The sequence below is a fragment of the Heptranchias perlo genome, chromosome 33, assembly GCF_035084215.1.
Source record: "Heptranchias perlo isolate sHepPer1 chromosome 33, sHepPer1.hap1, whole genome shotgun sequence".
Lineage (NCBI taxonomy): Eukaryota > Metazoa > Chordata > Chondrichthyes > Hexanchiformes > Hexanchidae > Heptranchias > Heptranchias perlo.
In genome coordinates this window covers 1,744,420-1,758,722 of record NC_090357.1, presented here as the reverse complement: position 1 = coordinate 1,758,722, position 14,303 = coordinate 1,744,420, and the positions used below count along the sequence as shown (strand labels likewise).

Here is a 14,303-nt window from a genome sequence, read left to right as displayed (position 1 = left end):
CGCCTCCTCATTCCATCAGTGAATAAAGGAGTACAAAGATCTCAATATAAAAAAAAGTGTTTTGCTTTATTTAGAAAAAAAATATTATGACTAAATAAATGTGTTTCATACATTTGTGTAACTTTAGCATCAGAATATTCAACATTACTCAGAGATGATTTTGAGCTTTCTCCCTTTTTCTCACAAAGTTTTTTTCTAAAATCAGACCATGGAAGATGATATTGCAATCGTTCATCAAGAGGAGGGAGTGGGACAAGCCCATAATGGAGGACACCACCAAGATTGAAAAGAGTAGGATGGAAGAAGAGGTGCATCGGGAAGTCCTGGTTAGGCAATACATGCAGTAGGACCATTCCCAGGTCAATGGTACCTCCATTCATGTCATCTCCTGGCTGATGTGGAGGGCCTGGAATAATCCATATGTTTACTGATGACAGTAGAGGAATTCCAGTCTTTCTTTCATCCAGGATTTGGGTAGTTCAGTTGGTTGAATGCTGGAAAGGTTTGGGGTTGAAATATTGGTCATCAAGCTTTTCCTAAACAGCATATCTCAGGATGCGTGGAGACAGCAGGGACTGAGCAGTGCTGGCCACACTGTTGCAGTATGACCTGGTTGTTCTGCGATGTTTGTGTCTAATGGTAATCTCTCCCTCCTTGGAGAAGGAATTAGTCTCTTTGTACTTCTGAAACTTAATTTCTATGAAATTGGTGAAATTATGACATGTTTGGAAAAGGCAGAATTGGTTAGTGATATTTCAGAGGAGCAGTGAGAAGATCATATTTGTGATGACTCATTAAATGACAAACAGCAACTACCTGATATTATGTAAGCTCAAAATACTGCCCCAGTCTTACTCAACCTCACATCTGCTTTGTTGAAACTCTTTAAACCTGATGCTTGCTGGAAGAGCTGTGGAGACTTGGTATGCTCTTTCGGGTATTGTGGGTTCCAACACTCTTTCATACTTTACAGATTTGCCTTGTTCAGCCATTTTGGTTGGTCCAAAGAATAAGGTCCACTCTAGGCATCTCGATTCACACCATATGCTACTTGGTCTCCCTGAGGAGAACCCTCTTGATCTCAAGATAGTTCACTTGCTTGATCTGCTATTTGCAACATGGCAGAATTTTCAGGTGATGTGGTGCCAGGTGGGTCTCCTGTCACTGTCAATGTGCATCCATATTTAGTAGAACTAAGCTCATCAAAGAAAGTCTGGTTCACACTTAGACTAACACAGGACAAATTCATAGACACTGTGGGTCCCCATTTCCTTATCCTCATTAATACTACAACCTCACACCCCATGTGGACAGTTCTGCAGAACTTTCTTGGCAGGAACTGATGAAGAGGAGGGGACAAGGACCTGATGGATTGAATTTCTTCACCCCTTCTCAGCCTGCATTGTTCAAGAAGCCAACAAATTTGGTGACTCAATTTCTTTCCACTATGTTCTGCTGCATGTGGTTACTTCTTTTGCCTCTTCTTCTCCAGAGGCTGCCTGAAGCTCCTTATGATAATTGGATCTACCTGACATTCCCTCCTCTCCCAAGGTTTAGCCAAGACAGTGTTGGAATGTTACCCTTCCTTACAGAATGAATATTTAATTTTACCTTACTCTATCCTATTTATGCTGTGTATATGGCACAAGCTTGAATGTTAAAAGCTTTAGATTGTAAGTGAAAAGGAAGATTGTGGGAAGTAAGGAGTTCCATGGATTTGAGGGCAAAAGTATTATATTTATGCTAATTAATCTCCTGTGACATTGCATGTGGGGAGTCAGGACCAAGTGTCATCTTCAGGTGAAGCTACCTCTCTCTCCTCCATTAAGATGCTCCTTAAAACCTACTTCTTTGACCAATCTTTTGGTCACTTGTCCTAATATCTCCTTATGTGGTTCGGTGTCAAATTTTGTTTGATAATCGCTCCTGTGAAGCGCCTTGGGACATTTTACCATGTTGATTAGTTCAGGATGCATAGATGTCATTCAGTTGCCATTTTAATACCATACATTCTGTCCTTACTTTATTATAATATTTTGATTTTATATTATTATTTATAGTTAAATAGAACATGTAGGGCAGTTTGGGAAGCAGAGAATTAGAGTTAGACCAAGCATAGGGGTTTCTTTGCAGCATCACCTGTGGCAGGAAGGAATAATTGCAGCGTGACATAAACGTTTTACATTATACGAATGGACATAGGAATTTATAATGGAAAAGGTGACAGAAAGTGGATATAAGTTTTTTCATATACCATTATTATATGGGAAAGACAGTGTCATCGCATTGCCTTGATGGAATTTATTCAGCAATAAGAAAAAAAACAGATTTCCATTTAAATAATGGGTTTATTTAAAATTACTTTTGTTAGGCAAGGGTATTAAGGGTAACGGAACCAAGGTGGGTAGATGGAGTTAAGCTGCAGATCAGCGACGATCTAATTGAATGGTGGAACGCGCTGGAGGGACTGAATTCGCCTCCTCTTGTTCCGATGTAAATAATGTCTTGCCAGTATGAAACATGGCGCTTCCGCATAAATGGTTCAGGTTGCCGGCCTTGCTGATCCGCATGCGCAGTTTATCTCTCCCCACCCCCCCCCCCCCAACAAATCTCTTGTCTCTTCGCGGTCCGCTTTCCTCTTCCTCTCGGTGAACTCTGACCCCGGCGGCGGCCGCGCGAGGAGGGCGGGACGAGCGAAGGGAGAAAAAACTGAAGCGAATTTAGAGGCGATTCCGCTTTTTTAAACATTTAAAATAATGTGAGCGAGCGAGGGGCACGTTTCATGAGGTAAACCCGCCGTCTAATCCCCTCAGGCATCGTCTCCTGCCCTTTTCTTCTGTTAAAAAGTTTACAAAAAAAAATCTATATATATATCTATATATTTTAAATTATTATTTTCTCCGCTTCTTGTTGATGGCGGCGGCGGCGGCGCGGGGCAGTAACCTGAGGAAAGCGACCGGCTTCATCGGGCTGGTGAAGGACGCCTTCCAGCCCCACCAGCACCAGCACCAGCCGGCGGGCGTCGTGGACAAGAGAGCGGTGGAGAAATGCTGGAAACTGATGGACAAGGTACGGGAGCCGGGCCCGGCGGTAATGGGGGGCACCTGAGCCTGAGACCGAGCCCCGATCCTGGCCGCAGGCTCCTCCCGAATCCTCCCCGCACTTTAGTAACGGCATCTGCCGACAAACGCATACCCGGGGCGGGTGGGGGGATCTCGCCTCAGCGCTTCTCGGACATGTCCCCTCAAACAGCGCTTCCCCATCCAGGACAGCGCGGCTCCCCCTTCGCAGGTGGGTGGTGGTGGTGGTGGGAGGTGTGTGGGGTTTAAGTCCTTTCTGTCCGGGGGAGGGGGTTCATGTTCACCCGAGGATTGTCACCGAGAACCGGTCACTGCTCGAATGCATAAATTTGACAACCGCTGCCCGCACCGGGAGCCCTGCTCGGGCTCGAGCAGCAAGAGTGAGGCAGGTTGCAAGCTCGTTGGGGCAGTTTATCAGCGATGCACAGAATAAACCGAGTGAACGATCGTTTTCCATGTGGTCAACATTTCCCGGAGGCGACATTGTTAGTAGTATAACAAGTGTAACTAGGCTGGCATAGAGAGCCATGAAGAAAAGCGGACTGATGGTCAAGGTGGGAGTTACATAGCTATGACATCCTTATTGTCATGGTCATACATTAAGGGGTACAGTACTTTTCAACGCAAACAGGAATAGACAAGGTTTACTATTAACACGTAAATAAATATCTCACCACTTTTAGATCTAGTCATACATCTTCAAAGGAGATCTGAAATAATATAGAAAGGATCAAAAGTGCCCAAATTGGAAAGTATATGCATGTTACAGACTAAGGATTGGTACAATATTGCTGTTACTAGTGTATATTGGTAAATATTTGTGTCTGCAAAGCATAGCAAATATATCTAAAGACAACATTGGTACTGCACCAACTATTTCTGATTAACATCCTGTATGTTTATAGCTGTCATCCTTGCTGGGTTGGTCGATAAATGTTAGGCACCAAGGACCAGGTGGTAAATATAATTGCAGTATGTAGTCTAGCTCCCTTTACTAGTGACCCATCACTGTCCAGGTAGATAAACAATTGCTGTACAGATTATTTTTTTGCTCATCAGAATTGTGGATATTGGGATGATGCAGTGAAGTTTTAAACTGGTACAGGAGGTACACATTCAGCATGCCTGGCTGCCAAGTCTCATTGTGTTGCAGTGAGGTCTTATTGTCAGTGTCAGGTGTAATGTGTATGCAGTACTTCATGGGTTTGCAGACAGTCTTGCTCTTTTTGCTCATAAAGTCTCACCAGTAGTGCAAAGAGACTGGCTGCTATGTGCAGAGTAAATGTTATTGCTGTGTGTATAATCATTTATTAACCTAGTTACAACACTGCTTGGGTGTGTAATATTTCACTAGCATCTTTTCTAGATATGTCTGAAACAGCTTCTGGCTTTATCTTGTGGAGAGCTCTGTTCACTTTAGTAAACAGTGATCCATAACGCACACAGCTTAAAAGACCAGGAGCTGAAATTCTCCCATAATTTAGTAACTTCCAAAAGCAGAAATTATCAAGTGATTGACCATGACAGTTAATTTTACCTGAATCCCTGTCTGTCTATGTATTATTGATTCAGCCTTGTCACTCAGCTGTAACTGTGAGCAAAACTGCTTGCTTGCTGTCTTTTATTTTTAAAGTTTTCAGTAACAGATGAATGAATTGTTTCAACTTCAAATATTCTATCAGCAGAATATGAGGTTTTGCCAAGTGCCAATAGTGCACAAAGGAAGGTCCGAATAATGGTGTGTGTAACATTTTCCCTTTTTAAAAGTGGTTTACAAGCAAAACCTGAACATTGTTGTATAACTTCAAAAAGAGGTCATAAAAGATATTGAAAGAGAGTGCTTCCAATGGCTCATTTAATACCCGGTGTGGTGCTGAACTATACATACCAGGATGGTCAGGTTCAAACCCTGGTCTGTACTGAATTAATTGATCTCAGCCTGGCCAACAGTTGGGGCATTTTAATTGTCCTCAGCACCCCTGGACTATGAGAGGGGGAGAAAAAAAAGCAGCCTGCTCCTGATTACTATGCAATGATTCCTGCTGGGAACTGTGTGTGTGTATATAAACATCACAGGAAGATGGGATCGGTCTCTGCTGTAACGCTTCCCATGATTGAATAACCTGTCAACTATAACTCTGTAGGCTCATTTATTACAAATGGTTTTGAGAGTAAGGTACTGGAGGGTGGCTGGCATACCTCAACACGAGTCTCTGCCTTTTGCTCGGGAGGGAGAGGGGGCAGATATTGAAAGAAAGACTAGCATTCATATGGCGCCATTCACAACCTCAGGACATCCCAAAGCGCTTTACAGCCAATCAAGTACTTTTGAAGTGTAGTCGCTGTTGTAATGTAGGAAACATGGTTGGCAATCAGCGCATAGCAAGATCCCACAAACAGTACTATGATAATGACCAGATAATCTGTTTTTTAGTGATGTTAAGCGATAAATATTGGCCAGGACACCAGGGCGAGCACCCCTGATTTTCTTCAAAATAGTGCCATGGGATCTTTTACGTCCACCTGAGAAAGTTTAGCGTTTCACCTGAAAGACGGCACCTCCGACAGTGCAGCACTCCCTCAGTACTGGACTGGAGTGTCAGTCTAGATTATGTGCTTGTTTCTCTGGAGTGGGATATGACCCCACAACCTTCTGACTCAGACGAGCGTGCTCCCACTGAGCCACGGCTGAAAGCGAGTGGTGATAGGTTTTTTAATAGCTGTTTGTCATTCCAGTATGCAAATCTTATAGCATTCATTCATCCATAGCAAAGGTGTTGATGATGGTTGCCACAGGAAGTTCCTGTTTAATGCAGCAGAATTTTGAAAGTTCATATTTTTAAGATGTAGAAAAACAATTACATTTTTAATTGACAAGTAAAAGTTAGCAGGATTTTGCACTGATCTTTCTGTTTAACCTGTGCACACGTAGAATATCGGTCCTGCTGAGCTGGCACGCGGATGAGACACTTTCCACAAAAGACAGACAAGATATAGAGAACATCAGATATCTGAGAGAGATTACACAACAATAATGTAATTGAGATATTCAGATGCTGTTATAAACATCTCAAGCATGTTCAGTCATATGAATGGCATGATTAGCTTACTGTCATGAAATCACCCTCTGGTAACTTGATTTTTTAAATATTAATTTCTCCTGTTTTAATTTTACATGGCATTTTTGTTTGACAGGTACTGCACAAAAATAGAACTAAAACCAATCATTTTCACATCAGTAAAATAATGATGCTGGTCACCCTGGAGGAGAAACTGTTGTGTTACTGTAAAGTTATCAAAGTAATTTTCAATTCCAGAATATTTCATAATCAACATATGTTCTAATTGTAGCAGTAGTAATATTATCCCAATTGTTATACTGCAGCAGCTCGAGTCAGAGCAAGTAAATGGAATTGTGATCACCTCGTTCAGCTAGAGCATGGACACAGCAACTTTAGGGAATAGTTGGATTTTAAACAGCTCTAGAGGAGGCTCTGGAAGGGACTGCTGTGTCTTCAGTTCATAGTTCCAGAAAGCAAAGTACAAGATAAATATGGAGGGGAGGGCCATTTAGCCCACCGTAGCAAAACCAATCACATCCTTCAACTGTACCTTTAATTACTCCAAGATTTTTGCCTCTACTACTCTACCCAGAAGTTTGTAAGTGTTAGTCACTCTTTTGAGTGAAGAAGAACTCCTGCCATTGATCCTAAATTTGCTTTTCATCAGTTTGAACCTATCTACTTTCATAGCAGTTGAAGTAGTTATGCAGATTTACTTTTTTTTATACTTAGTAATATCTCGAAATTTGTTTTTCACTGCTGTTATCCTTGTCTGCGAACCATGGTTCAAGGTCTGGGATGCTTCAAAATAAATGTAACCCAGAACCTTGCCTCAAATCTAGCAATAACTGACCAGCATAGGTTCTCGCTTTTGAACTATTATCGTACTAATTACTGGGTTGAAGTCAAAACATGGAGTTTGAAATTTTGATGTTGTCAGAACCTTGAGATTGTGTTATAACCTGCAACTGCACATTCAACTATTTTGGAAAAATAGAATGCGTGTGCGCCTTCCTGTCATCTGATGCAAAGTTGCGTGGCAAAATTCCCAAGTGCAAGATTGGAAGCTGCTGATGGGAAAAATTATTCGTAGTAATGGAAAATTCATCTTTCTTACCTGTCCAAAGATTGTTTTTGAATACAATGGACACAGGGCTCTGTTATGCCTCAAAGGATAACATTTAAGTTGTGTGATTTAAAAAAAATATATATATGACTTCAGGTAGATAAGATATTGTGAATACAAAAATTGACTTGCGTTAGCTGTAGGTGAAACGTAGAATTCTTTTGTTTTATGGTGTGTGGAAGAAAGAACAATTTGTAAAACTGTCATGACCTATCCAAATATCCATGGGGTGCCTTCTAACTCCTTGCAGTGGCATTGTTGCTTGTACTCAATTTAGTTGTATTAGAAGATTAACTTGGTGTGAGGTATCCATTTTACAATACTTTTCAGGGGTTGTTCACTGTTTCTGTGAGTCAAGCTTTCTACATGTGAGTAGGTAGACTGATATGTAAGTCAATTAGGATAATGTTGCTCAGTTTAAAGGCGGTAAATCGAATTACTGATACGTTGAAGAACAAAGCTATTTTATTTGTAAGCCTCAGCCATCATCGCTTAGACATTAAGGATGATATCTGTGGCAGCCCAGCGTGAAAAGGAAAGGAAACCATTAAATGGCTGAAGAGTACTGTTCTTCCTCATCTACTTGAGTGGCGCAAGTTATTAACCTCCTGACCGCCTAATTGTAGTGAAAGGACTGTTCTTGATTTTGCGAGCTGAAAACCTGCCTTTGGAAGTCCCAGAGAGTTATGTAAGAGTTGTGGAATGTTCCAAGGACTCCAGTTCCCCACTTCGTACTGCCTATTGCAGCTGTCAAGAAGACCTTTGCTGTGTAAAGTATCGTCAGATGTTCAACTCAAAATTTATTGAACTTCTAAAGATGCAGTATTCTATTGTTTGAAACGGTTTACATTGCTGGATGTTTGCTGTATTTTGAAATTCTCATCCTTGTTTTCAGATCTCTTCATGGCCTTGCCCCTCCCCACCTCTGTAACCTCCTCTAGCCCTACAACCCTCCCAGATCTCTCTGCTTCTCCAATTCTGGCCACTTGTGCATCCCCCATTTTCTTCACTCCACCATTGGCGGCCATGCCTTTAGCTGCCTAGGCCTTATACTCTGGAATTCCCTTCATAAATCCCTCCTCCCCTCTCCTTTAAAATGCTTCTTAAAACCTACCACTTCGATCAAACTTTTGGTCACCTGTCCTAATATCTCCTCTGTGTCAAATTTTGTTTGATAATCGCTCCTGTGAAGCGCCTAGAAATATTTTACTCTGTTAAAGGCACTATATAAATGCAAGTTGTTGTTGTATTCTTTTACTTCTATATAATTGTATTACTTGTAAATTGGACTGTGAGTTTTGCCCAGCATGTAGTGGTCTGACAATGTGGTATTTTCTGAAAACTGAAGTGAACAGAAGAAGTGGTGGACAGTCCACAAGCTCTGGCTCGAAACTGTGGTAGAGAGGAGTTACTAATCCTGTGACATGCTATCCCACTCGCATCATGCATAAGAGAACTTGTTTTCAGTTCACGGGAATCATGGGTCTGTTCATGGAAACTGATTTTCTGCTATGCACACAAGTAAAATGTGTTGGTAAGAAGACCAGTAAGCATGTTCAAGGCTAATCTTAACTTCTGGGTTTTGGGTGCTCCTGATTATGACTTGATCTAAAACTGAGAATGTGTCTTTAACATACCCCCAATTCTCTGAACTATCTGTATGTGTGTATAGTCTGTATTTATATATGTTAACTATCTGTCTGATCTAATTATTCCTGTTATTGTCCTTGTCCAGTCTGTGATATTGCTGCAATGCTTTGCTTTGTGTTTTTTGCAACCTGTGATAGAGGATAGTTTTACAAGGAAATATTTGGTCTTGTCTTGTGACTGGTATTAGAAAGCTTTAACACAACCCGTTCTGAATCTGACGTTCATATATATCAACAGAAATTGCAAATAAGTGCTCAGTAAAATGGCCCATTGGTCCACACAACCGGCTTACGGTGACATCTGAAATAAATGAGAGTGGATGTAGAATATATTTCATTAGGCTACTCTGTTTCAATTTCTGTTGGCTTTGTACTAGTGCCTTGAAAAAAATCCATCAGTTAATTTTCTCTAATCTTTCAGTTGCTTCTCACCTGTTTATGACCTCCATTAAGAGTAATAAAATACATATAGAGAAATACCAATAGAAATACCAATGGAAATAAAAAATCTATATTCCCATAGGGTGATGTAGTGGTTATGTTTCTGGGCTAGTAATCCAGTGGCCTGGACAATAATTCAGTTTGAGAATTTGAATTTAGTTTAAAAAATCTGGTTTCCTATGTTCTACGATATCTATAAAAGCTGATTGTTGTAAAAACCCAACTGGTTCACTAATGTCAGTTAGGGAAGGAAACCTTTCCTTGCTGGGTCTAGCCGATATGTAACTCCCACATGTGACTCATACATGAAGGGACCGAGTGTAATGTATCCAAGTTTGCTGACATACAAAGTTAGGTGGGAAAGTAAGCTGTGAGATGGACAAAAAAAGTCTGCAACGTGATATAGACAGGTTAAATGAGGGGGCAAGAAGGTAGCAGATGGAGTTTAATGTGGGGAAATGTGAGGTTATTCACTTTGGTAGGAAGAATAGAAAAACAGAATATTTTTTAAATGGTGAGAAACTGTTAAATGTTGGTGTTCAGAGAGATTTGGGTGTCCTCGTACAAGAAACAGGAAGTTAGCATGCAGGGTACAGCAAGCAATTAGGAAGGCAAATGGCATGTTGGCCTTTATTGCAAGGGGGTTAGAGTACAAGAGTAAAGAAGTCTTTCTGCAATTGTACAGGGCTTTGGTGCGACCACACTTGGAGTACTGTGTACAGTTTTGGTCTCCTCTAAGGAAGGATATACTTGCCTTGGAGGTGGTGCAACGAAGATTCGCTAGATTGATTCCTGGGATGAGAGGGTTGACCAGTGAAGAGAGATTGAGTAGAATGGGGGTGATCTCATTGAAACATTAGATTCTGAGGGGGCTTGACAGAGTAGATACTGATAGGTTGTTTCCCCTGGCTGGCGAGTCTAGAACTAGGGGGCATAGTCTCAGGATAAGGTGTTGGCCATTTAAGGCTGAGATGAGGAGGAATTTCTTCACTCAGGGTTGTGAATCTTTGGAATTCTCTACCCCAGAGGTTTGTGGATGCTGAGTCACTGAGTATATTTAAGACTGAGATAGATAGATTTTTGGACTCTAGGGGAATCAAGGGATATGGGGATCAGGCGGGAAAGTGGAGTTGATGGCAAAGATCAGCCATGATCTTATTGAATGGTGGTGCAGGCTCTAGGGGCTGTATGGCCTACTCCTACTCCTATTTCCTATGTTCTTTGACTCTCAACTGCCCTCTGAAGTGACCTATGAAGCCACTCAGTTGTCCACATAGCATGCAGTGGTTGAACGAGGCTCAGCCTCACCCTTTTATGGCAGCTAGGGGTGGGCAATAAATGCCAGCCTTGCCAATGACACTCACATCCCTAGAAACATAGAATCTTACAGGACAGAAGGAAAGACCTATCCAATTAGTCCCACTCACCTGCTCTTTTCCCCATAGCCCTCCAATTTTCTCCCCTTCAAGTATTTATCCAGTTGTCTTAATGAAAAAAAAACCCAAAGTAGCTTCAATTGATTGGCATGGGCTATAAAAATACCCATTTAAAATGAATTTCAGTCACAAACACACCATGAATAGAACGTTATGTGCACAGCGTGATCTAAATCCATCTCTTTTCTGAGACTAACCATAATGCACTTGTTATTTTGTCACATATAGGTTGCTTGATCAGTCTAGCTTGTGGAGATATATTGTGTTGCTCACACAGAACTGTCCTATTTATAATACTTGCATTTATATAGCATTTAACATGTCAAGATCTCAAAGCTCTTCATACAAGGAGTGCTTTTTCACGTTATTTTGGCAAATGCACTTTGTTCTTAATGCACTTCTTAATTTTGCTTTAAGAAGGAAAGAACTTGAATTGTTATAGTGTCTTTAATATCCTCAGATGTCCCAAAGCACTTCACAGCCAATGAATTATTTTTAAAGTGTAGTCACTGTTATGTGGCAGCCAATTTGCATACAGTTAAAAGTCCTGCAAACAGAAAATGAATGAATGACGAGGAAACCTATTTTTAGTCGTGTTGGTTGAGGGAGGAATGTTGGCCAAGACACTGGAAAAACTGCCTACTCTTTTTCTACTACTGCCATGGGATCTTTACATCCACTTGACTATGGGAGCTTTAGTTTAACATCTCATCTGAAAGATGGCAACTGCAACAATGCAATATTCCCTCAGTACTGCACTGAAATACCAGCCTAGATTATGGACTGATGTGCTGGATGGCTCTTGAACCCACTACTTCGATTCCAAGGCGACACTTAGAACTACATTACACTCGGAGAAATTAGGGTAAAAATTCCAGCCAATGGAAATGATTCCGCTGCTGTGAAGTAGCCAGTGGGGTCTAGAATTTGGGGTGTTAAATAAGTTGCTGCATCCTGTGGGAGTATCACAGTCATATATCATAGACCTTTTTGTTTGCAGGCATTCATTGCTCTCACACATACTTTGAAAAGATATGCCGATGAATTTCGTAAAAAAATCTCAGGAGATTTCAATGTGCATTCACCACTTTCTGAATATGCCCATTGAAACTAGACATTAAAGGCCAGTTATATTCAGTCCTTGATACAAGGGTTTTTTTTTTCAAGCTGGAACTTTTAAGTTGCAATTGACTTCAAAGTTATGGCCATTAGGTTCATTGTTCCTCTCTCACTGGATTTGATAGATGAAGAACACCAGGTAAATGCCAGGGAGATAAGGTTGCATTAGAAGTGCATTGCCTGCAGCCACCATTACCCACATACTTCTCTCTATAGGCTGAGACACAACGATATGGCAGTGTTCAAGGAGAACTGCTTTTGCAGGCTCAGGTACAACAGGGCGATGGCTACAGAGCTGTTCTGTCCGATATCAACAGACTTGCAGAGGACCTTGACCTGTCTCTGCACTGTAACATTCGAGGGTGGTCCAACTGCTGGGCGTCAGTGGGACCTGCTTGGGATTTGATTGGCCCTGTACCTACTTGTGCTAATTCGTGGGATGTCCCTGCGATTGCTTATTGAATGTCCAATTTGTCCTATCTCAGCCTTGAATATACTCAACGACTCACCATCCACAGCCCTCCTGGGGTAGAGAATTACAAAGATTCAGAGGGTTGTGAATCTTTGGAATTCTCTACCCCAGAGGGTTGTGGATGCCGGGTCGTTGAGTATATTCAAGGCTGAGAGAGATAGATTTTTGGACTGAAGGGGATTCGAGGGATCGGGCAGGAAAGTGGAGTTGAGATCGAAGATCAGCCATGATCTTACCGAATGGCGGAGCAGGCTCGAGGGGCCCTATGGCCTACTCCTGCTCCAATTTATGTTCTTATGTTCACAGATGTCATGGCAAGCTGGTCTTGCCCAGTTTCTGACCCATCTGCCATTGGAGTACCTTTGCAGGTGCTTCTGATGGGTGGAGTGAGGGACGCACTGGCTTCTTGGACGCTGTACGCAGCTGCAACTACTTTTGGGTAGCATACCTGTTTGAGATTCCAGGGTACCCTCTTGGAGATCTGATGCATCACTGAATCTGGCAGTTCTTCAGTTCTAACATGAGTGCAAAAGATAAGGCTGAAGCGTTTGCAACCATCTTCAGCCAGAAGTGCCGAGTGGATGATCCATCACGGCCTCCTCCTGAGATCCCCACCATCACAGAAGCCAGTCTTCAGCCAGTTCGATTCACTCCACATAATATCAAGCAACGGCTAAGTGCACTGGATACAGCAAAGGCCATGGGCCCCGACAACATCCTGGCTGTAATGCCGAAGACTTGTGCTCCAGAACTAGCTGCACATCTAGCCAAGCTTTTCTGGTACGGCTAAACACTGGCATTTACCTGACAAAGTGGAAAATTACCCTGTCCACAAAAAGCAGGACAATCCAATCCGGCCAATTAGAATCATAGAAAGGTGACAGCACGGAAGGAGGCCATTCAGCCCATCGAGTCCATGCCGGCTCTATGCAAGAGCAATCCAGCTAGTCCCACTCCTCCGCCCTATCTCCTCCGCCCTGCAAATGTTTTCCTTTCAAGTACTTATCCAGTTCCCTTTTGAAGGTTGTGATTGAATCTTCCTCCACCACCCCCTCGGGTAGTGCATTCCAGATCATAACCACTTGCTATGTTTAAAAAAAAAAGTGTTTCTTCATGTCACCTTTAGTTCTTTTGCCAATCACCTTAAATCTATGTCCTCTGGTTCTTGACCCTTCCGCCAATGGGAACAGTTTCTCTCTATCTACACCCTTCATGATTTTGAATACCTCTATTAAATCTCCTCGCAACAGTCTCTGTTCCAAGAACAACAACCCCAGCTTCTCCAATCTATCTACATAACTAAAGCACCTCATCCCTGGAATCATTCTAGTTAATCTCTTCTGCACCCTCTCTAAGGCCTTCACATCTTTCCTGAAGTGCGGTGCCCAGAACTGTTGTGGCTGAACCAGTGTTTTATAAAGGTTCATCATGACTTCCATACTTTTGTACTCTATGCCTCTATTTATAAAGCCCAGGATCCCGTATGCTTTTTTAACCACTTTCCCAACCTGCCCTGCCACCTTCAATGATTTGTGCACATATACCCCCAGATCTCTCTGTGTACCCATTTTAGAGTTGTGCCCTCTAGTTTATATTGCCAACGAAATGTATCACTTCGCATTTTTCTGCGTTAAATTTCATCTGCCACATGTGCCCCCCCGATGCGACCAGCCTGCCTATATCCTCTTGAGGTCTATCACTATCCACCTCACTGTTCACTACCCTTCCAAGTTTTGTGTCATCTGCAGATTTTGAAATTGTGCCCTGTACACCCAAGTCCAAGTCATTAATATACATCAAGAAAAGCAGTGGTCCCAGCACCGACCCCTGTGGAATACCACGGTACACCTCCTTCCAGTCCGACAAACAACCGTTCACCACAATTCTCTGTTTCCTGTCACATAGCTAATTCTGTATC

At 42.1% G+C, this 14,303-nt stretch overlaps 1 protein-coding gene across 1 annotated transcript in view; it reads left to right on the top strand.

Annotated features, from left to right (window-relative positions):
* Positions 1-2,814: 2,814 nt before the first annotated feature.
* The window catches only part of cbl (Cbl proto-oncogene, E3 ubiquitin protein ligase), a 174,282-nt gene continuing 162,793 nt past the window's right edge, over positions 2,815-14,303 (top strand). The window contains exon 1 of the mRNA XM_067970839.1: positions 2,815-3,069. Within this exon, the coding sequence (XP_067826940.1) occupies positions 2,914-3,069 (156 nt within the window). The 5' untranslated portion in view covers positions 2,815-2,913. The remainder of the gene's footprint in view (positions 3,070-14,303) is intronic.